This window comes from Hemicordylus capensis, chromosome 16 (genome assembly GCF_027244095.1).
Source record: "Hemicordylus capensis ecotype Gifberg chromosome 16, rHemCap1.1.pri, whole genome shotgun sequence".
Taxonomy (NCBI): Eukaryota; Metazoa; Chordata; class Lepidosauria; order Squamata; family Cordylidae; genus Hemicordylus; species Hemicordylus capensis.
Window position 1 is genome coordinate 6,562,172 of NC_069672.1, and position 27,740 is coordinate 6,589,911.

Here is a 27,740-nt window from a genome sequence, read left to right on the forward strand (position 1 = left end):
AAGGACCAAGGACCTCACTATTTTGTGATCAGTACCATCATGGCTTGCCAGCAACCAGGCTCCCTGTCACCAGCTGCTGCTACTGTCCAGAAAGGAAGAAGCTGTAGAGATTAATGCTCTCTCAGCCAAGGACCTGCCTACTGCTAGAGTATGGTCAAGGTAAAGTGTGCCATCAAGTCGATTTCTACCCCTGGCGCCCACAGAGCCTTGTGGTTGTCTTGGGTAGAATACAGGAGGGGTTGACCATTGCCATAAGAGCAGCCCTGCTGGATCAGGCCCAAGGTCCATCTAGTCCAGCATCCTGTTTCACACAGTGGCCCACCAGATGCCTCTGGGGAACCCACAGGCAAGAGGTATGTGCTCCTGCTCTTGCTCCCCTGCTCTTGTTCCCCTGCAACTGGTATTGAGAGGCATCATACCTCTGAGGCTGGAGATGGCCCACAGCCACCCGATTAGTAGAATTCCATAGATTAATTATGCGCTGTGTGAAAAAGTACTTCCTCTTGTTGGTCCTAAGTTTCCCAATCTCCGGTTACATGGGGTGACCCTTGCTTGCTTCTAGTGGTGTGAGAGAGGAAGAAAAATTTCTGTCTGACTGTCCTCTCCACTCCATGAATAATTTTATACACTTCGATCATGTCTCCCCTTAGTCACCTCTTTTCCAAGGTAAAGAGCCCCAGATGCTGTAGCCTAGCCTCATAAGGAAGGTGCTCTAGGCCCCTGATCATTTTGGTTGCCCTCTTCTGCACCCTTTTCAAGTTCTACAATATCCTTCTTAAGATACGACGACCAAAGCTGTATGCAGTACTCCAGATGTGACCGCACCATAGGTTTGTATAAGGGCACTATAATATTAGAATTTTTATTTTCAACCATTTTTATTTTAGTAGGTGCAGCTCAGGATTTCATGGCCTCCATGGCAACCATGGGCCTGTCTCAGTCGGTCCTGGGCCCTACCCACATGGCAGGACACACTCTGGATCTGGTTTTTGCTGACCGGGGAATAAATGATCTGGAGGTGGGGGAGTTTAAGATAACTCCCTTGTTATGGACAGATCATCATCTGGTGGGGTTTAGTTTGGCTGCTCCGTCTGCCCTCTGCAGGGGTGGTGGATTGATTAAAATGGTCCGCCCTCCAAAGGCTTATGGATCTGCTTAGATTCCAGACTGCCCTCGGGGAGTTTCCAGTGTCCAGAGCTGGGGATCTCTGGAATGGAGAGACGGCCTGGGCTGTTTGTTTATTTTATTTATTTTTTACATTTTATATCCTGCTCTTCCTCCAAGGAGCCTAGAGCGGTGCACTACATACTTGAGTTTCTCCTCACAACCACCCTGTGAAGTAGGTTAGGCTGAGAGAGAAGTGACTGGCCCAGAGTCGCCCAGCAAGTCTCATAGCTGAATGGGGATTTGAACCCGGGTCTCCCCGGTCCTAGTCCAGCACTCCTAAATGCCCTCTCCAGCTTGGCGGAGCCCGTTCTGCTCCTTGGTTTTCCCATGGTATCCTTCTGGACCACCTCTTGAGTATGGGAATTGGAGGTACTGTGTTGGAGTGGCTCTTATCCTTTCTTGAGGGGAGGGTCCAGAAGGTGGTGCTGGGGGACTATTGTTTGGCCCCGTGGCAGCCTGTGGGGTCCCGCAGGGTTCGGTCTTGTACCCCATGCTGTTTAACATCTACATGAAGCCCCTGGAAGAGGTCATCCGGAGACTTGGACTGAGTTGTCAGCAATATGCAGATGACACTCAGCTCTATCTCTCCTTGTCACCTGATCCTAGGGAGGCGGTGGATGTCCTGAATCGGGGGCTGGAGGGCATGATGGGTTGGATGTGGGCTAACAAACTGAAATTGAATCCAGACATGATGGAGGCATTGTTGGTCAGTAGGAGAGCCAATCAGGATGAGGTGATTCTACCTGTTCTAGATGGGGTTGCACTCTCCTTGAAAGAGCAAGTACACAGCTTGGGGGTGTTACTGGACCCAGCTCTGCTTTTGGAAGCTCAGGTGGAGGTGGTGGCCAGGGGTGCCTTTGCACGGCTTCGGCTAGTGCACCAGCTGCATCCCTTTCTTGAGAAGGCAGATCTGGCCACAGTTATCCATGCCTTAATCACGTCGTGGTTGGATTACTGTTAACACGCTCTACATGGGGCTGCCCTTGAAGATCCGGAAACTTCAGCTAGTGCAAAATGTGGCAGCAAGGGTTTTATCCGGAGCTGCCCGTTGGGAACATATCACCCCCATTTTGAAAGAGCTGCACTGGCTGCCGGTTTGTTTCCGGGTCCAATTCAAGGTGCTGGTTTTGACCTTTAAAGCCCTAAACGGTTTGGGCCCGGGGTATTTGAGGGACCGCCTGCTCCCAAGGGTTGCTGCCCGCTTGACGAGGACATCTGAAGGGGCCCTGCTCCGGGTGCCGACAATGAGAGAGGCCCGGCTGTCGTGCACTCGGGTCAGGGCCTTCTCTGTTGCTGCCCCTAGACTCTGGAATGCTCTCCCAGTGGCCATTCATTCCTCGGACTCCATCACAGTTTGAAGAAAGCTTGTTAAATCTTGGCTTTTTATCCAGGTCTTTACATGATTGTTCTGTTGCTGCTTCTGTGGGTTTTACTTGCGTATAGTTTTTATGTTTTTAAATCAGATTTGTTTCATTTTTAGCTTAATATTTTTAATTGTCATTTTTATTGTATTTTTAACTTTTGTAAACAGCTTTGGGATTGTTTTTAATGAAAGGTGGTATATCAATTCAAGAATAAAATAAATAAACCCCCTTCCTAATTATTCCTAGCATGGAATTAGCTTTTTTCACAGCTCGTTTTCATGTTTTCACAAGGACTAGAAGCTTGTCGCTTCAAAAACAAAACAAATGAACAGAGATGCTTGGCTTTGTGAATTCTGACTGCATGTAGGGCAATGCAAATTCATAGCAGCATAAGAGCAGCCCTGCTGGATCAGGCCCAAGGAAGCCTATCTAGTCCAGCATCCTGTTTCCCACAGTGGCCCACCAGATGCCTCTGAGAAGCCCACAGGCAAGAGCTGAGGGCATGCCCTCTCTCCTGTTGTTGCTCCCCTGTAACTGGTATTGAGAGGCATCCTGCCTCTGAGGCTGGAGATGGCCCACAGCAAACAGACTAGTAGCCATTGATAGACCTGTCCTCCATGAATTTGTCCAAGCCCCCTTTAAAGACATCAAAGCTGGTGGCCATCACCACGTACTGAAGCAGAAAATTCCATAAATTAATTACACGCTGTGTGGAATAGTACTTCCTCTTGTTGGTCCTAAATTTCCCGACCTTCAGTTTCATGGGATGACTAAAATTTTGTTGTCCACTGTCTACTCCATGCATAATTTTTATACACCTCGGTCATGTCTCCTCATAGTCTCCTCTTTTCCAAAACTAAAAAGCCCCAGATGCTGAGCCTTGCCTCATAAGGAAGGTGCTCCAGGCCCCTGATCATCTTGGCTGCCCTCTTCTGCACCTTTTCCAGTTCTTCAATATCCTTAAGTTACGGTGCCCCGAACTGTATGCAGTACTCCAAATATGGCTTGACCATAGATTTTTATAAGCGCAAGGGTATTATAATATTAGCAGTCTTATTTCAAATCCCCTTCCTAATTATCCGTAGCATTATCCCTCCCCTGCTAACTGAGCAAAGAGGCAGCTTCTGAAAGTTGTGATTCTCTTTATTGAGCAGGGGGAGAGTAACCGGCCCTATCCATCCCCAGCACAGCACCCCTCCAGTGACTGTTGGTTCGTGGCTGGTGTCTTATCTTGCATTTCTTTTTCAGATAGTGAGCCCTTTGGGGACAGGGATCCATTCTGTTTATTTATATTTCTTTATGTAAACAAAATATATTTGTAGTAGTAGCAGCAGCAGCTGCATGGAATTTGTCTTTTTCATAGCTGCCACTCTGAGTTGACACTTTCAACGAGCTGTCCACCATGATGCCAAGATCCCTCTCCTGGTCATTCCCATCAGTGTATATGTGAAGTTGGGGGGTTTTGCCCCAATGTGCATGACTTTATACTTGCTAACATTGAACCGCATTTGCCATTTTGTCACCCACTGACCCAGTTTGGAGATCCTTTAGGAGCTCCTCACGATGTGTTTTGGATTTCTTCACCTGAAATAGTTTAGTGTCAACTTATGTGGGGCTGCCTTTGTACGTAGTCCGGAAACTGCAGTTGGTTCAGAATGTGGCAGCCAGGTTGGTGTCATCTAGGCAAGACCATATTACTCCTGTGTTGAAGGAGCTGCATTGGCTGCCGATATGTTTCTGGGCAAAATACAAGGTGCTGGTTATTACCTATAAAGTGCCAAAACTGGGGACCACACAGGGCTAAGGGACCAAAAACGAAGAAATTCCCCATGTCAGACCAATGCATAAAAGTCTGAAGAATACAATGGATAGAGAGAGAGAGAGAGAGAGAGAGAGTGTGTGTATGTGTGTGTGTGTCTGTGTGTGTGTTCGTGTTCCCCTGAAGAGGCCAAAAACATAAGTATAAACCCCTGTGGTGTATGACAAATATATAGTTGATTTAGTATATAGTTGATATAGAAAGTGAGTCTGGGGTGCTGAAAGAGCTATTCCCAACCCCACAGCTATGGACATCACCTCTTTATAATGAATGATGAATAGGCAGGCATGAAAGAGAAAGTGGCCGCCTGAGTAGATTTTTTGTGGGAAAAGCATTGCCTGAGACATAAAGAGATTTATCAGTTAAGATTTGCCCATGAGGAAGAGGGGTGACTTCGAAACTGGCTCAGAACCCGGATGCCTTTCGGCACTGGCACTTCAACAGAGTGCTTCCAGACTTACAGAGCATTATCAGCTATTTCAACTTGACACTTTTATGGAGTGGAATCTGTGATTCTTGGCACTTCTACAGAGCGGTATTTACCATCTTATTTGAGGATATCCATGCCGGTGGATTGGACATTTTGAGACAGTACATTGTTTGTTCCTTTATGACCCATTGGGCATTCATTGAGATTGTAAAAATTGACGTTGGTGGTTATCTTACATATCTATTTCACTTGCTATCTCCTGAGGCATGCACACATGTGAACATTTGGTTGATTTATACCATTCAAGCTATGTATAAACATTTATGTTTGTATATTTAGCATTTGGGGATTTTGTATATTCTATTGTTTATTTTTGCTGTTCATAGTGTTGTGATTATTTCATTATGTTGTTTTTGATTCATGTATTACATGTTTTCAGTTCATACTTATGTTTTTGGCATCTTCAGGGGAAGCCATTTTCTTTATGATGGTTTATCTAGGCATTCTCTTCAGAGAGTCCTATAAAGAGGTTTAATAAGATATATATATATATATATATATATATATATATATATATATATATATTAGTCCATTGTATTCTTCAGACAATTACCTATAAAGCCCTAAACAGCTTAAAGTGAGCCATCAAGTTGATTTTGACTCCTGGCACCCACAGAGCCCTGTGGTTTTCTTTGGTAGGATACAGGAGGGGTTGACCATTGCCTCCTCCCACGCAGTATGAGATTATGCCTTCCAGCATCTTCCTATATCGCTGCTGCCCGATATAGTCCCAGCAGGGATTTGAACCGCCCAACCTTCTGCTTGTTAGTCAAGCATTTCCCCGCTGTGCCACTTAAGGTGACCCTAAACAGCTTAGGCCCTGGGTATTTAAGAGAACGTTTTCTTTGCCCTGAGCCCCTCTGCCTGTTAAGATCATCGGGAGAGGTTCGCCTGTGGCTGCTGCCAACTCTCTTTCGCTGCCCCTGGACTTTGGAATGTGCTGAATGTTGAAATAAAATCTTCCCCAGCTCTGGCAACTTTCAAAAAGGCACTGAAGACACATTTGTTCACCCAGGCTTTTTATTTGATTTATGGTTTAAATTTTAATATTGGGTATTAAATGTTTTTAGTCTTTTAAATGATTTTCATTGTTAACTGATGTAATGTTTTAAATGATTTTAATTGTAAACTGCCCAGAGACGCAAGTTTTGGGCAGCATAGAGATTTTTAAAATAAAAAATAAACTAAAAATGTGGCCACTTTGCTGGTTTCCCCAACTTCTAGATCATTTATAAACAAGTTAAAGAGCTCTGGTCCCAGTACAGCTCCCTGGGAGACTGCAATACGTAGTTCCCTACACTTGGAATACTGTCAATTTATTCCTACCCTCTGTTTCCTGTCCTCCATGACTGATTCTGCAGTTCCTTCCTCAATGCTTGGTGGTGCTCGTTGGCAAAAACTTCTTTTCCGAATCCTGACCACATGAGTGAGAAGGGGGCTGGTTCCCAGGCTGTGCCAGGGCTGTTAAAAGAGAGCTCCTCTCTTCCCAGGACTGTCTTTCTCCTCTTCCACCTTCTTCCCAGTGGCACAGTAGCCCAGGGCTAGCAGGACTTGTGGAATGAAGTTGGGGCAAACTTCCTGTTCCCCCACCCCTTTGCTCCCCACATACACTTTTTCAGGGGATGAAACTGCAACTACACCATTGACAACTGTTTTCTTAGCAAGCATCTTCATTGACTGTCTCGCTTCTGGGTTTCCAGTTTGCCTTTTGCAGAACCAATCCCTCCTGAAGAGACATTGGGACCAGGGTTAAAGGCACTTGGACCAGGGAGTCTTGAATTCAAATCCTGATTCAGCCCTAAGCTTCCTTGGGTGACCATGTGACCAGTCACCACCTCACCTATCTTACAAGGTTGTTGGGAAGATACAACCGGATGAACCAATATTTTATTTGCTTATTGCATTTATATCCCGCTCTTCCTCCAAGGAGCTCAGAGCGGTTTGTACATGGTTATTTTTAACCTCACAACAACCCTGTCAGGTAGGTTAGGAACATAGGAAACTGCCATATACTGAGTCAGACCATTGGTCTATCTAGCTTCACAGACTGGCAGCGGCTTGCAGGCAGGAATTTCTCTCAGCTCTATCTTGGAGATGCTGCCAAGGAGGGAACTTGGAACCTAAATACTCTACCCAGAGCGGCTCCATCCCCTGAGGGGAATCTCTCCCAGTGCTCACACTTCTAGTCTCCCATCCATATGCAACCAGGGCAGACCCTACTTAGCAAAGGGGACAAGTCATGCTCTCCTCTCCAGGTTAGGCTGAGAGATACACGACTGGTTCAGAGTCACCCAGTGAGTTTCATGGTTGAATGGGGACTCGAACCTGGGTCTTCTCAGTTTTAGTTGCCAGAACCTAAGGGGTATATTCGTGGGTCAAATGGGCTATAACACAAAAATTGGCTTTAGAAAAGCCAATCTGGCAACTAACACTCTAACCACTACACGAGGGGAGGGTGGGATTAAAATGTACCAAAGAAAAGAAAAGGGAGTGCTACTCTCCTGCTCACTAGGGGTGTGCACGAAGCACCGAACCAGTCCGGACTCAGTTCAGTTAGAGTGCGAGCTAGTCTGACCTCGAGCTGGCTTGCACATCCCTACTGCCTACGCCCCTTCCCCCCACCATCAAGTCCTACTGCCTACGCCCCAACTGTCAAGCAATTGCTGAATTAAAATCTTTCCTCTCCCCTCCTCCACCTCATTTAAAGTATTATTTTTTCCATACTTTTAACAGAAGGACCAAAATATACAGTGCCATACTTTTACCAGGCCAGGGTACAATGATAACAATTTCTTGTTCATCTGCCACACCTGAGTATTAGAGGTAGACTATCCTAGCACATGGAGGTTCCATTTCAGTTTCATGACAAAACACCCATTGGCTGACATCCAGACTGACACTTGCACTGGCACTAGGGAGAGGGGTTAATTTCACCCTTCTTCCCTTCCCTCTAAAGTTCACTGTACCTACCGGATATATTGAGGGTTGCATGGGGCATATCTTGGAGATGCCCAAAGGGCTTCAGAGAGAAGGGGAGTGTGGTGAAAAATGCCTGTCCCTGCAGCCTTAGTGCAGCATTAGTCAGTTAGGGGTCTCTGAGGCCATCTAGTCCACCTCTCCTCCCTGATGCAGGCAATGCAGAGACAGAGTCAGAAGAGAACAGGGTTACATAGAATTATAGGCAGCTGCCATACACTGAGTCAGACCCTTGGTCCATCTAGCTCAGTACTGTCTACACAGACTGGCAGCGGCTTCTCCAAGGTTGCAGGCAGGAATCTCCTGAAGACAGATTCAGGAATTTGAAAAAAAGAAAGAAAAGAGTCCCTTTCATAAGTTATTCATCTCCATCTGTGACAAAGCAATGATTTATTTTAAATTTTAATTCACATAATCTTCCAGTGGCATCTCACTGACATCGTTAGTATCAAGCATTAGGATGTCTTTAACAATCAATTCAATAGTTTATCCCATCCAAATGGAAAGCTGGGTGGGCCCAGCTCAGAAAAGGGGACAATTAATGCTTGCTACCGAAGAATATCAATCTACTAAGCAGGGCAGCCTAAAGCTACAAGGAAAGGAACAAAGGGAAATTCCATAGCTTGCTTCAAAAAGTCAATGCTACAGCAGCTGTATCTCCAACAGATTCAGCAAGATGTCCACTGCAAACATTCATATGGTTTCTCCCCAGTGTGGGTTCTATGGTGTGTAATAAGATTTATTCTCTTACTGAAGCTCTTTCCACACTCCAAGCATTTATGTGGTTTCTCCCCAGTGTGGGTCCTATGATGTACAGTAAGATCTCCCCTTGTAGTGAAGCTTTTTCCACACTCCAAGCATTTATGTGGTTTTACCCCTGTGTGGGTTCTGTGGTGTCTGGTAAGAGCTCCCCGCTGGCCGAAGCTCTTTCCACACTGCAAACATTCATATGGTTTCTCCCCAGTGTGTGTTCCATGGTGTTCATTAAGATGTCCAATCTGGCTGAAGCTCTTTCCACATTGCAAGCATTCATATAGTTTCTCCCCAGTGTGAGTTCTTTGATGCACAGTAAGAGCTGTTGTTGTGCTGAAGCTCTTTCCACACTCCAAGCAGGTATGTGGTTTCTCCCCAGTATGGGTTCTGTGGTGTGTAATAAGACTTCCTCTCTGACTGAAGCTCTTTCCACACTCCAAGCATGTATGTGGTTTCTCCCCAGTGTGGGTTCTATGGTGTTTAGTAAGATCTCCCCTCGTGATGAAGCTCTTTCCACACTCCAAGCATTTATGTGGTTTCTCTCCAGTGTGGGATTTAAAGTGTATAGTAAGCTGTCCACTGTGGCTGAAGCTCTTTCCACACTCCAAGCATTTATGTAGCTTCTCCCCAGTGTGGATTCTATGGTGTATTAAAAGATTTCCTCTCTGGCTGAAACTTTTTCCGCACTCCATGCATTTATGTGGTTTCTCCCCAATGTGGCTTCTATGGTGTATATTCAGATCTCCCCTTGTGATGAAGCTCTTTCCACACTCCACACATTCATATGGTTTCTCCCTAGTATGAGTTCTATGATGTAAAATAAAGTTTCCACTCTTGCTGAAGCTCTTTCCACACTCCAAGCATTTATACGGCTTCTCCCCTTCCTGCATTTCCCAATGAGTTTGAGAGGTTAGTTCTGAACTGGAGCTTTTCCTAAGAGGAAAGCTTTTCCTCTCTCTCTCTTTACTCATTTTTTTAATTCCATGATGAGAAGGAGATGATCCATTCCTGTTCTTCCATTTTGCTCCCATTTTTCGTGTCAGTTTCTCCCTCTTTTCCCATCTTGTACTTCTCAAAATTCCTCCACTCGGTTTCCCCTCATTCTTCCAACTCTCATCTGTTGGAACCAAGAGAGAAAAATGGTCAGTCTGGGATAGAAAAATAGCCTTAAGGAGAACAGATGAGATGAAATGATGAAACACAAATAAGATGCTGGCATATTTTTCCATATTTGATGGCTATTTGCGTACGCTACATGCTACTGGACTGAAATTAAGGACAGAATGGAAAAGATCTTGCCAGGTTCTAGTTCGATGCAAACTACTAGTTCAAACCCAGATCTTCCAGGTTCTAGTTCGATGCAAACTACTCGGCTTGTTAGCACAACCAGACTTAGGGCAGGTTTGTCCTGCCTTGCAGCTACACAAGCTGGGCCTTGTGAACAAGCCTTCTCTATTGCACTGGCTCTCTGGCCCAGAAGTGGATCAGATGCAAGATCTGGGCAATGTTTCCACCAAGTTCTTACCAGCTGAGCAAACCGGGCCATTCTCTCTCACACTTTGACTCTCCCCTTCCAGGAAAGAAGGGGGAAATGAGTCTTACCCAGAGAGGCCAGACTCCCAGCATTCTCCTCCATGACTTCTCTGTGCAGAGCTCTTTGGGCCGGATCCAGCAGCGCCCACTCCTCCTCCGTGAAGAGCACAGCCACTTCCTCAAAGGTCACCTAGCCATGAAAGAGGAAGGAAACATTGGATACTGCACAGATTACAGAGTGTGTCTTCCCCTTTGAAGCACGATCCAAAAGGGTTGTTCAAGAAAGGAGCTGTTAAGAAAGACCGGGGGGGGTGTTCCCCTGCAGGCTCGTATATACAGGCACTTCCCAACTTACAAACAAAGCTCCATAATATCTATCTAGATATAAAAGGCTTAGGGGGTACATGGCAGATGGTAAACAGCAAGCCCCACCTTCACGGTAGCAAACCAATTGGTGCTGTCGCAGCTGCCACAACCAATGAAAATGTGCCCTGCCATGAATACTGGGGTTGGAGGAGAGCAGAGGTGTGTGAGAATGCTACTGCATCAACTGCCTTCTGTCTCTCTCTCTTTCACATGTGCTTGTTCTGAGGGGACGGAGTGGCTCCCCTGACCCCACCAACACCACACGGCAACTTCAGATGGGCAACGGCCTGTGTGTGATCTAAGGAAATACACCGGATTTGGGGGGGGGGGTGGGCTGTTGATCTTTCTGTGCCTTGCAAACTTGAGTCAGGTGGGTTGTGGGAATGGGTGGCGGTGAGGCCAGCCGAGGGGGACACACTGCAAACAGGGGCTTGTGAGGTGACCCCAGCAGCTGCTTTGCTTCTGGGATCAGAGGTGGGAGACATGAGTGTCCATGACTGCTAAGGCCACAGAGGTGTGAACTGTCCCTTTGGAAACACAGAGCCCGTGTGTGTGTGTGTGTGTGAGAGAGAGAGAGAGAGAGAGAGAGAAGGAAAGCAGGGAAAGGGGAGAGAGAAATAAAGGAAGCCTTCCAACTGCATGGAAGGTTGAGGATGGGGAGCGATGTTGGGTCACATCAACTGAAAGGACGGGCTTCATCGCCCCCACGATTGTCTGAGGACATCTCCTTCCTCCAGTTTTTAGTAATGGTCAACTTCACTTACTTGAAGAGTAAGACCCTTTGACTTGCTAACTACTGTGTCACAAATCAAGAGACCGAAAACTGCATGTATAGAGAAACTTGTGACACTGAGCAATAAAGTAGGGGCTGTGGGGGTGGGGCAAGCAGAGCAATAACGTACTGGCGTGCCGATGCTCTGCGCGGGATAAGGTGGTATTAAACAATGAAGCTCCCAACTTACAGATGCCCATCCGCACATACAAACAAGCCATTCCTCCCAGGAACTGCATGTGTTCTGAGTTATGACCTGATCCTGTGCTCTGGCTTCTTCTGTTCCTCCAGAAAGGCGAGATGGTTGAGGATGCTTAGGCGATTTCATTCCAGCATCTGCCAAAGCCAGAAAGGTGATGGGAAGGAGGAGGAGAAAGAGAAAAAGAGAAAGAGAGACAAGTAGAATTTTTTTTTAAAAAACTTTTTCATGTTGGCTTTTTGCAGCATTCAAAATGCAGATACAATGTGCATAACTGTTTTAACTCATAATACTTTTAAACTGCAGGAGAGATGGGAGAAGAGAATCTACCCCAAAAAAATGCACAGAGGAGTATAAAAGCAAGGCAAGGATTTCAGAGGCTCCCCCCTCCATCAATATCAGAAAGGCAAAGGGGAAAGAGATTAAAAGAGGAATGGGGCAGGGAAAGGCCTTCCGGGGAGGAGTTTTGGACACCCCCTCCCTGGCTGGTTTTTCCAAAGTAAAGATCAGAGCTGGTCTTGAAGTCGTGAGCATGCATGGTCCCTGTTGCTAAGCAAGGTGTGCCCTGGTTTGCCTTTGGATGGGTGACCACACATGAGCACTGTAAGATATTCTGCTTAGGGAGGGGGCTGCAGCTCAGTGGTGACTTAAGCCAGAGGCCAAAAAGTGAATGACCTGTCATGTCAGGTGAACCCACCTGTTGGATTTCACTGCAGTGTCCACATGGAATGGGAGAAGGAACCACTGTATGGACCTCAGGTAAAAACACACCCACGGGACTGACTCCAAACTTGCCACCATCAGACCCAGGAGTCTGGATAGGGACAGCAAGGTAGGGAGTCTTGAACACAGGATCCTGTGGATCTCTAGTTCCAGGGTGCACCTGCATTCCGGAGGAAGGAACAGCTTGTTGCGTTGAGTGTCTATGAGAACTCTGAGAGGAGAGAGGTCTTGTGGTAGCAAGCATAACTTGTCCCCCTAGGTAAGCAGGGTCTGCCCTGGTTGCATATGAATGGGAGACTTGATGTGTGAACACTGCAAGATCTTCCCCTCAGGGGATGAAGCCGCTCTGGGAAGAGCAGAAGGTTTGAAGTTCCCTCCCTGGCTTCTCCAAGATAGGGCTGAGAGAGACTCCTGCCTGCAACCTCGGAGAAGCTGCTGCCAGTCTGTGAAGACAATACTGAGCTAGATAGACCAATGGTCTGACTCAGTATATGGCAGTTTCCTATGTTCCTATGAGATGCAGGATTTGATGAGTTGGCTGTAAAGGGTCTGTAGGGTGAGCCAAAGGTCCCTCTGGGGCTGTCTGAGGGATTGTAGACCAGACTAGAAGATCGTCTAAGTACCAAAAGATCCTCACATCTTGGAGCTGGAGGTGTGCAATCATGGGCACATGGATCTTTGTAAATATGCGTGGAGCTGATGAGAGGCCGAATGGAAGCGCTTTGTATTGATAATGGAATCCTGAGTAGAGGAAGCGGAGAAGGTGGCGGCTGTCTTAGTGAATAGGCACATGCAAGTAGGCCTCCTTGAGGTCGATGGACATGAGGAAACCCAGGTGGAGTGCCTCTGCGATGGATCTCAGGGATTCCAAATGGAAAGCGTACAAACTGGTTTAGATTTTTTATGTCCAACACTGCCCGCAGGAAGCCGTCCTTTTTTGGTACAGTGAATATTCTAGAGTAAGCCCCCTTGCCTAGGGGGTGCACTGTTCTTGACACGGAGGGTGCCAAATCGCCTATATAAAAGGTAGAGGGGATGCAGCTGCAGATGGTGGCAGGCAGGGAGAGCTGGCAGGAAGCGGTGACGGAGTTGATGCTCAGCCTGCTTCCCTGCCCTCAAAAATGGCCGCTGGCTGTTGCTGAAGCTCTGGAACGCCGCCGAAGAGCTGATTGGCAGTGGTGCGTTCCAGAGACCTGCGGGTGGTCAGGGAGCAATGCCGACGAGTTCTGCCTTCGGGGCGGGCTCGTGGCTGTTCCGAAGGCCGTAGAGCGGCCTGAGTTAAGCCTCCCCTTCGGTACTCGGACTGAAGTGTACCCTGCCAGCCCTCTCCATGCAGCAGAACAAAGAAGGAGAAAGGCGAGGCAGAAGGGGAGTTGGGGGAAGGAGCGAGAAGGAATTGATATGGAGAGGCAAGCTGGAGGAAACAAGGAGAGTTGAGGAAGAGCTGCCTGGAGCCTTGCAGGACCAAAGAGAACTGGGGAGGGTTTGCTCCGCCCAGCCTTAAAAGCTTTCCTAATTGGCTCAGTCCTGCCTTTGGATTCACGTGGGATCACATAACCCACACGTGAGATGCCCTTGGACTCCAGCAGCAGAGAATGTCATTGGCCAGGATGCAGTCATTTATGTTGGAGATGAACTTCCAGTGCATCAACCTTTTGCACCAACTGTCCTGATGACCACTAGGGGCATTGGGAATAGAGACAGTGAGTCAGGGTTTCCCTAACTGTTCTACCTCTCTCCACTCTATGACCCCTGAACTGACTCTGCAGCACTTCCTGCGCTGAGTCACAATCCTTCCTTTCCTCCTAGAGAGCAGATGGAAACATCGCTCTCTCTCTCCTTACCTATCCATTATGTAGTCCTTTAGATTAGAGATAGGTCTTTCCTAACTAAGTGTATTTAACCAATAAATGTTTAGTGTTTAGTTATACAAGGATCTCCATGTGTTTTCTCTAAATAGCTGCAATATCCAAACCATCCTCTGCTACCTACTCTGTAACTGGAGTGTGTGCTCATTCCTTAGTGCTCTGCTGTTTTACCTATTGTGGGTAAAAATCAACAACCTCTAACAATTTAGGGGCGCCCCTGCACCAGGGTTCCCTCTAACAGGGATTCTCAGATGTTGTTACACGATACCACTCCCATAATCCTCAGCCAAAGGCCACTGCAGCTAGAGATGCTGGGAGTTGTAGTGAACCACATCTGGAAATCCCTGTTGGAGGGAACAGTGCCTCCTGCGCCATCATGTTCCTGACCGCGCCTGATGTCTTCTTGCCACCGGCTGGGGCTGAGGGCCAAGTGGGGCCAGGCCAGGCTGCAGCCGCCTGCAACCCTCACCGCAAGCGGTCGTGAGCAGGCCTGCTCATTGGCTGGGTCTGGTCAGGGGGGAGTGAGAGGAGGAAGCGGCGGTGACGCAGCCCGAGACGCTTCCCAGCCTGGCCAGGGCAGGCAGCGCCCCTGCACAGTGCGGCCCCCCCCCCCCACACACACACGCGCGTGTCGGCTCATCAGAGCCAGCCGGAGAAGGCACCAAGGAGCAGAGGAGAGCAGGCGTGAAAGAGAACTGGAACGAGCAGCTGAAGGGGCAGAAAAAGTGGTCCAAGCCACTGCCGCCTCTGATCCGCAGCTCCTTCCTGCCTGACTCAGCTTTGTGCCACCATGGATGGGCAGCCAGGCCGGGCAGGCAAGGGTTTCCCTCCCCCGGGGGAAGAAGAGGTGGAGGTCACCATTTGCCAAGCTGAGCATCCTGGGCTCTGAGAGGGCAGAGGCTGCTTTCAGCGAGACCCCCAACCTCAGCCAGGATGGCTGCTGGGCCCCTCACTTCACCCTGGTTCTCTGCACAGGCACACGGATCTTCCCTCCCCCCACCCCTGTGCCTGGGAAAGAGCTGAGCAGCAGAGATGAGGAGCCTCCTAACCTGCTCTGCAGATGGTTCAAGAGAACTCGGGTCTGTCCAGCCTAGGCTTCTCTGTCCAAGGGCGCACAGTCCTGTGTCTCCAGGCAGCTCCCACAGCTGGCATGGTGGAGGCTTCCCTTCTCTACTGCTGCCCTCCCCGCGCACACACCCCTCTGCCCAGCATTCAGAGGTAGACTGCCCCTGAGCATGGGGGATCCGTGAAAGTTCTCGGAGTGAGCATGTGAAAAGTGCTTTCCCTACAAGTAACCACAGGGGTCCCGCAGTGGGAAAGCAGGTGGGGATGCTTGTACACCCTCTGGGGTCAGCGATGCACAGGGAAGATTTAAGAGGAAAGACCTCACCCTTGATATTGCATTTTTTCCACTGACAATTCATCCTTTACACAAATTGTGTAGTTTTGCAAAATTCTGTACTTAAACTCTTATTTTAAGTTTTATTCTTAAACTTAAAATTTTATACTTATACATGAAAAAAGGAGTGTCTCTGAATGTACAAGTCTAAGACTGCTGAAACAGAAGATTTCCAACACTTCACAACAGGCTGGACAGGAGGATCTTCCCCAAAAGGGCTCAGGGGAACATCTAAGCAGACCACAGACAGTAAGGATATTTGAGAGAGAGAGAGAGGGAGAACAAGGGGGCGTCCGCCCCATCTCGCTTTACCTAGCAAGGCCGTACCTCCATCACCCTCCTGTTTGAACCCGCTGGGGGGCAGCCCCTGCCTGCTGTCCGATGGAGCCTCCTCAGCCTCAGGGAAATCAGGGCCGGCTTCTGACAGCAGGTTTTGCATCTGAAAGAGACAGAAGAAGAGATTCTCAGGAGCAGGGGAGAGGGATGAGAGAGTGAAAGGAAAGACCCAGAGGAAAGATCCTTATATCAAGTCAGACCCTTGGTCCATCTTGCTCAGGATTTGCTACACTGACTGGCAGCAGCTCACCAAGGGTTTAGGCAGGAGTCTTGCCCAGCCCTACCTGGAGAAGCTGCCAGGGGGGGAACTTAGGAATTTCTGCATGCAAAGCCCTCCCACTAAGCTGGGCTACACCCAAATCACCAAGAAAGTCGCTGACCCATGAGGGTGCTGAGGTGGGTAGATCATCTTTATTTCCAAGTTATTGGGCAACTTCTGCCTTGTTTTAGGGTCTCCTCCTGGCTCATCTTCCCAGCTCTTTGTAACTCACAAGGGCTAAGAGAAGCCACTCTCTCTCACCTGCTGTTCTTCCGGCTTTTCGTCCTCTGCCCGGCTCAGGAGGAAACCTTCGGCCAGAGCCACCGCCTGGGAAGTGGTCTCCGCTCCGCATTCTCTGACCCAGCTCTCCATCTCCGTGGGCAGGATGGTCAGGAACTGCTCCAGCACCACCAGGTCTACGATCTGCTTCTTGGTGTGCCTTTCCGGCTTCAGCCACCGGCAGCAAAGCCTGTGGAGTTGGCTGCAAACCTCTCGGGGCCCCTCGGTCTCCTGGTAGCAGAACTGCCTGAAGCTTTGATGCTGCACACCTGGGCTGGTGGTGTCCTCTTCGACTCCCAGCATCTTCTGCTTAGCTCTTTCCCAAAATTCCCGGCAGCTCCCTACCTGTCTGGCCTTGGGGCATTTTCTTGCTTCCCGGTCAGCCGAGTCTTCCTTTTCTATCTTTAATCCCTGCTCCACGGCAGCTCTGAAAAATATCTCCATGTGGAGGGATGAAGATTATGGGCACTGAAATTCCACCTCATGGATAGAAGAGAAATGCAAAGAGTCAAAGAGAATCTAGAAAGACAGTGTGTGGGGCAGGAAAGGGGGTGTGTGTCTTTCATTGAGGCCCCCAGAACTAAGCTCTCAGTGCAGCATCCTTCCCTTCAGTCTGCCCCTGATCACTCCCCTGCCCTCAGCTTTCCCACACCAGGAAGCATCTTTGCTGGTTCCAAGCACCCCATTCTCTCCATCTTGATTTGGGCCTCAAAGACCAAGGACAGGTGTGCGTTTTCTGGTGGTTGCCCTTTGGCTAAGTAACCCCCCTGACACCACTTAGACAGGGTTTCTCAACGTGTGGGTCCCCAGATGTTATTGGACTTCAACTCCCATAATTCCCAGCCCCAGTGGTCTTTGGTTGGGAATTATGGGAGCTGAAGTCCAATTACATCTGGGGACCCACATGTTGAGAAACCCTGCCTTAGACTCTTTGGCACATATGAGACCAATATCCCAGTCTTAGGAATCACTTTTGATGGCCGCTTATATTTTCTACCAGTATGATAATTTAATGCAGTCAGGTAGTGTAACAACAACAACAAATACATAAATAAATAAATATTTGTTAGCCGCCGCATAACAAATTGTTCTCTGGGCGGCTCACAACAGAAAGCATGGAATAAAAACACATAACGCAATTAATCATAACCAGTGTCCCCTCTAACAGGGATCCCCAGATGTTGTGGACTGCAACTCCCACAATCCCCAAGCAAAAGCCATTGCAGCTAGGGATTCTGGGAGCTGTAGTCAACACCATCTGGGAATCCCTGTGAGAAGGAACACTGATCATAACAGGCAAAAAAGGCAGAGAGAGAACACAAAACACACACTTTTCTTTAGTCACACTTGTGGTGAACGTGGGAGAGGAAAGAAAGCCACCCAGCACCTTGACAGTGTTGAATTTACAGGTTCTCTTTCACGTAAGCTGACTCTGTTGTTCTGCAATGTGGTTTTATAGGCAAAATAACTGGTTTTCCTTTTGCACATTTTATCACACATTTTAAGGCAGGCTCAGCTGAGAGAGCGCGGTGAGCCCGGTGAGCCCAAAGTCAGCGAGTCAGCTTTGAGACTTAGTGGAGATTCCACTCTAACCACTAACCCACGCTGTGCTCCCAGCATGCTAGCATAAGGTTCAGCAGGCAGAGAGAGAGAGCGAGAGAGCAAGGGGAGGCGACTTGCGGTATCCAGATGTTGCTGAACTACAACTCCCAGCATTCCTAGGCACAGTTCATTATGGCTGGGGATCCTGGGAGTTGCAGGTCAGCAATATCTGGAGGAGTCCTACTCCTGAAATGATCACCTGTCCAAAAAAAGACAAAAATTAGAGGAAGCGATTCCCAGCAGCAGGAAACAGAGAGAGGGGAATGAGAAACGTAACGGTGCAGGAAAGACCCTGCCTGATACTGAGTCAGACCCTTGGTCCAGCTGACTCAGGGCTGCCGACACGGGCTGGCAGCAGCTCTCCAAGGTTTCAGGCTAGAATCACTCCCAGCCCTACCTACCTGGAAATGCTGCTAGGCATTGAAGCTGGGTCCCCCTGCATGCAAAGCAGATGCTCTGGGGCTCAGCTAGGGGGGCCCATACCCCTAAGGGGAATCTCTTACAGGGCTCACACGGAGTCCCCACTCAAATGCAAACAAGAGCGAGCAAGGGAACCTAGTGGAGGACCGTGCAAAGAGCCCTGCTAGTATAAAAGTAAAAAATGCACGTACCTTTGCTTCCAAGCAGCGTTGTTTTGTCGATTTTAATAGCTAGACAGACATTCAAGCCTCCGTCTGCTCGCTCTGCTAACCCTGCCGCTTGCAATAGGCAGAAATCTGCTGACTGCGCATGCCCAGCAGCCAGAATTCAATAGACTCCTTCAGCACCCTAGAGGCAAAACACCTACAGCTCTGCAGCACTTGGGACTTATCATCACTGTTATACGCGCTGACATGAATAAGCATGTCTATAACCCTGGGGAAGCGTCCCGTGTTCACACGATCTGCAGCGGGGCAGGACTCACAAGGGGGCCCTTTGCAGCTCCAGAACGGCGGGGGGGGGGTTCACACTTCAGCCGCGGAAAGTCGCTTAGCGCCGCCGGGTTCTTGAACAGCCTAGTCCCGCCGGAGGTGGGGTGGAGGAGAGGAGGAAGAGGAAGGGAATATGTGGGGTCAAAGAGCTCAGAAGGGAGGAGAAGGATCGTGCCCTGCCTGCAGTAGGGAGCTGTGTGTATTTCGCTGCAGAAGCCTGCTCTGCAGAAGGAGCAGGAGTCTCCCCTCTCTTCCTTTGCTCCTTGGAGTCTTGACGCAAGAGGACGGTGCTGCCTGGAAGACTGCAGTGTTTTCTCTCTCTCACTCACTCACACACACGCACTCTCCGATCGAGCGCCCAGCCCAAAAGTCCTTGCTGGTTGCTGAACCCTTTGGAAAGAGGACGGGGTAAGCCTAAAGAGGCTGCAGCATAGGTGTGGGGGGGCGGGAGAGGGGGGGGTGGTTGGTTGGTCTCCCTCCCAGTCTCACTATGGCCTTTTCTGCAGAGAAAAAGGTCCCTGCATGGTTGTGAGATGCTGAGCCAGAAACAATAACCTGGGGGGCGGAGAACGAGGCCAGGACAGGAGGGTTTGCAAGAGCGCTTCTCTGCGACCTCAGATTGCCTCCAAAGGGCAGATGCGTGTGCGTGCTGTGCCCACGTGCATTGGCCGTTTGGATGGCGAGGCAGAGAGGGATGCTGCTGTCCACGTCCCCCTACCCCATGTTCCCGCTTTTGGGGAGAGATAATGCGGGGGGGGGAGCAGTAGGGCAGGGGCTAGCCGGTAGGCACCACCTTCCGTGCATAGGAACATAGGAAACTGCCATCTACTGAGTCAAACCATTGGTCTATCTAGCTCAGGATTGCCTTCACAGACTGGCAGCGGCTTCTCCGAGGTTGCAGGCAGGAGTCTCTCTCAGCCCTCTCTTGGAGATGCCGCCGCCAGGGAGGGAACTTGGAACCTAGATGCTCTTCCTAGAGTGGCCCCATCCCCTGAGGGGAAGATCTTCCAGTGCTGCTCACACTTCTCGTCTCCCATTCAGATGCAAGCAGGGCAGACCCTGCTTAGCTATGGGGACAAGTCATGCTTGCTACCACAAGACCAGCTCTCCTCTCCTTCTTAAGGGAACCCCCTGCCCTTCCCGGAGTGCACAGGACCGCTTCTGAGCACATCCCGAGTGTGCATATGGCTAGTACTCATATATTTTATTTATGTATTTGATTGATTGATTGATTTCATTTCTATATTCCGCCCTTCCAAAAATGGCTCAGGGCGGTTTACACAGAGAAATAATTATGTATTTTCTCTCTCTCACTCACTCCCCCACCCCATGTTTTGGGGAGAGAGAATGGGGGGGGAGCACTCACTCTTATTTATTTAAGATGGATCCCTGTCCCCAAAGGGCTCACAATCAAAAAAGATAGATAGATATAAGTTTATTCGGTCACTGACCAGCAAACATTTGCAATAAACCAGTACGTGTTTTACAAATAATATAACAAAACCTGGCCACAACAGAGTAGCGGCTGCTGCTACTACTACGAATATATACCTTTTCAATAAAAGTTCCTAAAGCAGTTTACATAAAAATAAATAAATAAACAAAATGGCTCCCTGTCCCCAAAGGGCTCACTGTCTGAAAAAGAAACACAAGAGAGACACCAGCAACAGTTACTGGAGGGATGCTGTGCTGGGGGTGGAGAGGGCCAGTTACTCTCCCCCTGCTCAATAAATAGAATCCCCACATTAAAAGATGCCTCTTTGCCAAGTTAGCAGGGGTTAACTTCATGCCACGTATATACAAGCCACTTTCCAGTAGGCTTATGACATCACCCAAAGCTGTTTCATAGAGTATACTTGACCGCAAGTTTACTACGAGGCTTTACTACTATTTGGGGATATAATGGAAACTCCAACACAAAAAGAGGATTTTTTAAAAAATTCTGGACATAAATAGGGCTAGGTTCCAATATGGAGGGGGAAACCCGAATCCTATGTGAAGTGCTTTCTGAAATATCACATGGACTTTGGGGTAAATCTGGCTGATATTTGAATGCATACCCACCCTCCCAAAGTAAAGTCGCTTTCTGAAAAAGCTCCCAGCATTTAATGTGTGTGGCCCTATCACCTTTGCAATGCCGGGACCAATATGAACCAAATCGGGTACAGCTGTAGGGACACCTCACAGGAACATAGGAAGCTGCCACATACTGAGTCAGACCATTGGTCCATCTAGCTCAGTACTGTCTACACCAGGGATTCTCAACGTTGGGTCCCCAGATGTTATTGGACTTCAATTCTCATAATCCCCAACAAAGGACACTTCCTACAGCTGTACCCGATTTGGTTCATATTGGTCCAGGCATTGCAAAGGTGATAGGGCCACACACATACAAACATGCATGGATACACACATGAAATGCTGGGAGCTTTTTCAGAAAACGACTTTACTTTGGGGGGTGGGTGTGCATTCATATTTCAGCATCTTCCTATATTGCTGCTGCCCAATATAGGTGTACCCGTGGGGATTCGAACTGGCAACCTCTTGCTTGATAGTCAAGCATTTCCCCGCTGAGCCATTAGCACTAAATGTTTTGGAGAAAGTCTTCAACCAGAGACCTGTCCTCAAAACTCCTACAACATTTTTATTATCATTGGCTTCTGGATTCCTTCAAAACACTTTTTTCAATTATAAATGCTTACCATTGGCAAATTGCGGGAGTGGCTAAGGGATGTAGATTTGCCCCCCCCAGTTGGCCAATTTATGCATGGAATTTTTTGAGCAAATGTATGTTATGAAGAATAATCCTTTTGTGAATGTAATCATTGGACCCAGAAGGTATGGAGTTTACATTTTCCTTATCTGGACCAGCCCTACTGAGCCGTCATCAGAATTTGAACAGTTCTCAGATTCCTTACATTCAGCTATTAAATTTCAGATATCATATGATAACAAAAAGATTCATTTTTTGGCTGTCCAAATTGAAAAGAATGGGGAGATAAATCTTCATAGACAGACACCTATACAAAACCTAGGGATATAAACTTTCTAAAGGTATGAGCATCCAGCCTCTTTAAAAAGAAACGTACCTTATCTGCAGATGCTGAGATTAAGAATAAATTGTGATTCCTTGACCGCTTTTCTAAAACAAGCCAAAACTCTTCCAATAGAACTCCTAAATAGAGGTTATCTGAATCTCATTATAAAACAAGCCATATCTACTAACAGGCAAAAAAAAAAACCTGATTAACATCTTCAAAACAGAACTCTCTTTGAGATAGTGTTGTTAATTTATGATGGATCGCTGTCCCCAATCTAAAAAGAAACATAAGAAAGACACCATCAACAGCCCCTGGAAGGATGCTGTGCTGGGGATGGATTGGGCCAGTTGCTCTCACCCCACTCAGTAAAGAATGGTGCCTCTTTACTCAGTTAGCAGAGGAGCATGTGCTAATTGCTCTGTTGGCAATCTGCGCAAAGCAAAAGAAGTCCACCAATCCAGTGAATTCTAGGGAATACGAAATATGAGACTGCTTGACTTGGAGTATTATACACCACCAAATGCTCACACTCTCTATTATATGAAGGTGACGCAAGCAGGCCTATTCAAATCAGCCTTTATAGTCAGTAGCTTCTTACTCCTGCAAAGGACGTTAGATTGCAAGCATTGTGAGATTCACTAGTCAGTCCTCTCTGCTATAAACTGGGCATGGAGTATTCTCTAAGGAAGCTTGGGTTTTACTCGTATTTTTTTATATGGGACGTTATTAACTCTATTTTTTTAGTCTTAAATGGAGATGTCTGCATTGTTGAGTCCTCCTAAAACATTTTTTGGCTGGGTGATTTAGAAGGCAAATGAAACCTACCTACCTACCTACCTATCTATCTATCTATCTATCTATCTATCTATCTATCTATCTAACTATCTATCTAATTCCCCTAAACATACCCGTCGCTAATCCCATGTGTGGCAGCTCTCGCGAGAGTCTGCGAGCAGCTGCCTGGGGGATAGCGACGGGGAGACAATGGCAGTGGCAGCCGGTTGACCGAAGGAGGCGGTGGCAGGCAGGCCCAGCTGCCAGGAAGCGGTGGCAGGCCAGGCTGTCTGGCGGGAGGAGGCAGCCACTACCAGGAGTGGGCGGGAGGAGGTGGCGGGCCGGCCCACCAGCCAGAAAGCACAGGGGTAGGGCCCACCAGAAAGTGCGGGGGGTGTGTGTTAGCGCCCAATCGTCTAGAAAGCTGGGCATACCGGCCGGGGGGAGCAGTGGCGGTAGGTGGGCCGGCCCGAAGCACAGATGTTCTGTGCCCAGCCTAGCTAATATATACTATTGCCACCGAGGAAGACCCAGAGCTGGTTGAAATGCGTTTGGCATCAGCTAAGTGAGTCTCTCTTCTCCTCGTTGGTGACCATTTGACTGGTGGACATACTAGGACCTTCTGAGAGCATCCCTTCCGGTCAATTGTAACCACTACTTTATCTCGTTGAGGGATTGACTCGGTTACCTACTAACCTGCAGCCGGTTAGTCTGCAAGGACGAGTATGCAAGTATGAATGTGTGAGTGAATGAGATAAGGTTGACTCAGCCAAGGTTGACTCAGTCAAGGTTGACTCAGCCTTCCATCCTTCCGAGGTCGGTAAAATGAGTACCCAGAATGTTGGGGGGCAATATGCTAAATCATTGTAAACCGCTTAGAGAGCTCTGGCTATAAAGCGGTATATAAATGTAAGTGCTATTGCTATTGCTATTGCTATAAGTCTTGCTATTGAAAAATGTGGGGTCTTGTCTTTGTTGCTGCTACTGTGATGCTTGCCATCATCATTATTTGTCACTGCTGCCAGTGCTGCCTTAATACAAGTTATGTACATTAATGTCCAAAGTCCATTCTGGTCTCCCTCCTCTCTGTCCAGTGGACACACCTAGCCTGTGACAGGGTGGCACTTTGCTTTAATCTAAACCAGGCCTGCTCAACTTAGCCCCCTGCAGCTGTTTTTGGACTACAAGTCCCATAATCCCCAGCCACAGTGGCCAATAAGGGATTATGGGAGTTGTAGGCCAGCATCTGCAGGAAGGCCGGCGGTTGAGCAGCCCTGATCTAAACCATTAGCACAAAACAGCCATGGAATGTCCTGTTTCTGCTGTCTTCAAAGGCTCTCTCCCACCCTCCGGAGGGTTGTAGTGGACAGCTCCTTGAACGTAGGGCGTGGTAGCTGTGAAAAAAAGGCCAATTCCATGCTAGGGATCATTAGGAAGGGGGTTGAAAAGAAAAGTGCTAATATTATAATGCCCTTCCACAAATCTATGGTGAGACCACATTTGGAATACTGTGTATGGTTCTGGTCACCATATCTCAAAAAAGACATTATAGAAATGGGAAAGTTACTGAAGAGGGCAGCCCAGATGATCAGGGGCCTGGAGCACCTTCCTTACGAGGCAAGGCTGCAAAATCTTGGGCTTTTTAGCTTAGCAAAATGATGACTGAGGGGAGACATGACCGAGGTCTTTAAAATTATGCATGCTGTGGGGAGAGAGCAATTTACGAGAACCAGAGATCATCCCATGAAACTGAAGTTCAGGAAATGTAGGACCGACAAAAGGAAGTACTTTTTCACAGAGCGCATAATCGATCTATGGATTTCTCTGCCATGGGATATGCAGATGGCCACCAGCTTGGATGGCTTTAAGAGGGGCCTGGACTAATTCATGGAGGACAGGTCTATCAAGTCTGAGGGCGATGGGCCACCTCCAGCCTCAGAGGCAAGATGTCTCTCAATAACAGATGCCAGGGAGCAACAGCAAGGGCATGCCTTTATTTCTTCCAGAGGTATCTGGTGGACCACTGAGGGAAACTAGATGCTGGACTACATGGGCCTTGGGCCTGATCCAGCAGGCCTGTTGGCTCTTTATTTTTCTGTGCAAAGAGCTCGGATAACTTTTAGTTCTCTAATTCTCTGTATAATTAGACATATTTAGAAGTCATGCCCCAGTAATTGCATCCAGAGTGTGAAATCGCCTAGCTGCACCCCTAAGAAGCACTCCGCTGGCTTTCCCTCCTCACCCTCTTGTTAAATTCGTTGGGAAACCTCCCTTTTTTGCTGGAGGAAAGGAGACAGGTGTTCACAAAGTGTGGGTTTTGATTATTACCGTTCAGTTGTCGTCTAATATTTGAGGAGGGCTGTGAGGAAAGAAAGGCGAAAGGATGTCCCCATCCTCCTGGCCGAGGCGAATAAGATCCTGGACAAAGCTGGGACTCTGCCTGCCCCATCCATTCATGTCTCGGTCACACAGATGAGCCCGGCTTTCTCATTCTTCTCCCATGAGGACATGGAACTGGAGGCTGATCATGAATCTGAGGCTCCTTTATTATGCTGCCACTTTGCATCCCATCTTCCTGGTGCTGGCCACACTCCCTGGATCAAGCAGCATCGGACATTGATGCAGAGGGCATGGCCACACACGAGTTGGGGGGTGGTAGTGGTCAGTTGCATATTGTCCCCTGGGCCACCTGCTGCATTAACCTTAGGAAGACCTCTCAGCTTCCAGCATTTTGCATAGCACCTCATTGCAGTGGAATTATCTAGCCCACCAATTAAATAGGCTCCTTGGATAAATTTTCCACATAATACAAAATAAAAGAAGGCCCAAAGCCAGCTTAATGTGCAAGATCTTTTCTATTCTTTCCTTAATTTCAATTGAACAGCATTTAGCATAGTCACATGGTTATTAAATGTGGGAGAATCTGCCAGCCTCTTGTTTGCATATCCATCATTTCTTCTCATGAGATATCTTTAAGGTTCCTTTTTAAAATCCCAGGCACTGACCAGTTTTCTCTCTTCATTGCAGTAGGTTAGAGTTGAAAGAGGAAGAATGAGGGAAAACCCAGCGGAAGATTGTTGGGAGGTGCCAGAGAGAAAATGAGGGAAGCCCAGAAACTAAAAGCTGGAGCAAAAGGGAAGAACAGGCATTGATCTCCTGAAATCCAAAAGAACCCCAAAACAATTCAGCAAGAATGAAAAAGAAGCCTGTGCCCTCCTTGTAGGAAAAGCTTGAGTCCTGAGCCAAGCTTCTAACCTCAAAGTGAAATGCATGCAAGGAAGAAACTATGTGAATGCTTAAAGTGTGGAAGGAGATTCAGCAGAAGTTCGACTCTTACATTACACCAAAGAACCCACACAGGGGAGAAACTACATAAATGCTTAGAGTGTAGGAAATGCTTTAGCACGAATGCAGCTCTTAATTTACATCATAGAACCCACACTGGGGAGAAACCACATAAATGCTTGGAATGTGGAAAGAGCTTCAGAACAAGTGGATATCTTACTTTACACCATAGAACCCACACTGGGGAGAAACCACATAAATGCTTGGAGTGCGGAAAGAGCTTCAGCCAGAGTGGAAATCTTACTTCACACCTTAGAACCCACATTGGGGAGAAACAACATAAATGCCTGGAGTGTGGAAAGAGCTTCATCCAGAAAGGAAATCTTGCTATACACCTTAGAACCCACACTGGGGAGAAACCACATAAATGCTTTGAATGTGGGAAATGCTTCAGAACGAGTGGAGCTCTTAATTTACACCATAGAACCCACACTAGGGAGAAACCACATAAATGCTTGGAGTGCGGAAAGAACTTCCGCCAGAGGGGAGATCTTACTTTACACTGTAGAACCCACACTGGAGAGAAACCACATCAATGCTTGGAGTGTGGAAAGAGCTTCTCCCAGAAGGGACACCTTAATTTACACCAAAGAATCCACTCTGGAGAAAAGCCACATAAATGCATGGAATGTGGAAAGAGCTTCAACAATAGTGGAACTCTTACTGTACATCATAGAACCCACAGTGGGGAGAAACCACATCAATGCTTGGAGTGTGGAAAGAGCTTCACTCAGAAGGGACACCTTACTTTACATCAAAGAATCCACTCTGGAGAGAAACCGCATAAATGCATGGAATGCGGAAAGAGCTTCAACAATAGTGGAGCTCTTACAAGACACCATAGAACCCACACTGGGGCAAAACCATATAAATGCTTGGAGTGTGGAAAGTGCTTCAGCCAGAATGAATATCTTGCTATACACCAGAGAACCCACACTGGGGAGAAACCATATAAATGCTTTGAATGTGGAAAGTGCTTTAGAACAAGTGGCTATCTTACTATACATCATAGAACCCACACTGGGGAGAAACCCTATACATGCTTGGAGTGTGGAAAGTGCTTCATTGATAGTGGAGCTCTTAATGTACATCGCAGAACTCACACTGGGGAGAAACCACATCAGTGCTTGGAATGTGGAAAGTGCTTTAGAACAAGTAACTGTCTTACTGTACATCATAGAACCCACACTGGGGAGAAACCCTATACATGCTTGGAGTGTGGAAAGTGCTTCTTCGATAGTGGAGCTCTTAATGTACATCGTAGAACTCACACTGGGGAGAAACCACATCAATGTTTGGAGTGTGGAAAGGGTTTCAATAGGAAGCATCAGCTTGCTGAACATGTAAAAAGTCACAGAGGATAGAAATTATACACTTAAAATTCCAGATGAGCTGGAGTATCTCCCTCATTTTGTGAAATTTAAAACCTTGTGAGAGTTCTACTTCTGATTTTACTTGCTTTTACTCTTTTTCTATTACAATAGAACTTAAACCCCATGTTCATACATGTGTTTTTGTGTCTCATTTTCAAAAAAGTGTATATAATTTGCTCTGTGAAAGAATGAATCCTTTCCTTGGGTGTTTTGTGTATTACAGAATTCTTTTATTTATAGTTGTGATTTATAGTATTCTGTATATTTTTGTTGATTCCCTCTAAGTCAAGGTTTCTTAACCTTGGGTCCCCAGATGCTGTTCGACTACAACTCCCAGAATCCCCAGACGTGGCCTTTGTGGCTGGGGATTCTGGGAGTTCTAGTCCAACAA

The 27,740-nt window shown here is 47.6% G+C and overlaps 2 protein-coding genes across 7 annotated transcripts in view; one reads left to right on the top strand and one right to left on the bottom strand.

The window, feature by feature from the left end:
- LOC128338480 (zinc finger protein 721-like) overlaps positions 1–27,740 on the top strand; it is a 41,022-nt gene that overhangs the window by 10,823 nt on the left and 2,459 nt on the right. The window contains exon 8 of the mRNA XM_053280984.1: positions 26,056–27,639. Coding sequence (XP_053136959.1) covers positions 26,056–27,340 — 1,285 coding nt within the window. The 3' untranslated portion in view covers positions 27,341–27,639. The remainder of the gene's footprint in view (positions 1–26,055; positions 27,640–27,740) is intronic.
- Positions 8,190–19,139, bottom strand: LOC128338467 (zinc finger protein 436-like). 6 transcript variants are annotated; one of them, XM_053280964.1, is made up of 6 exons: positions 18,517–19,139; positions 16,286–16,730; positions 15,742–15,868; positions 11,431–11,576; positions 10,172–10,292; positions 8,190–9,686 (listed from the first exon to the last, which is right to left on the bottom strand). In XM_053280964.1, exons 2-6 carry the CDS (start codon positions 16,604–16,606, stop codon positions 8,485–8,487), a joined length of 1,917 nt encoding a protein of 638 aa, XP_053136939.1. In that variant the 5' UTR covers positions 16,607–16,730; positions 18,517–19,139; the 3' UTR covers positions 8,190–8,484. The 6 variants fall into 6 exon arrangements, with proteins under 6 accessions (XP_053136939.1, XP_053136938.1, XP_053136937.1 ...); XM_053280963.1 differs by having other exon boundaries at positions 16,286–16,741; XM_053280962.1 differs by having other exon boundaries at positions 11,497–11,576; positions 15,757–15,868; positions 16,286–16,783.

Excerpts from the sequence above, each read along its gene's own strand:
- LOC128338467 (XM_053280959.1), bottom strand. The coding sequence starts at position 16,747 with ATGGAGATATTTTTCAGAGCTGCCGTGGAGCAGGGATTAAAGATAGAA. Across the intron at positions 11,577-15,741 it reads TGGAGGTACGGCCTTGCTAG|ATGCTGGAATGAAATCGCCT; the intron begins GTAAAGCGAGAT and ends TGGCTTTGGCAG. Across the intron at positions 9,687-10,171 it reads TGGGAGTCTGGCCTCTCTGG|ATGAGAGTTGGAAGAATGAG; the intron begins GTAAGACTCATT and ends TGGTTCCAACAG.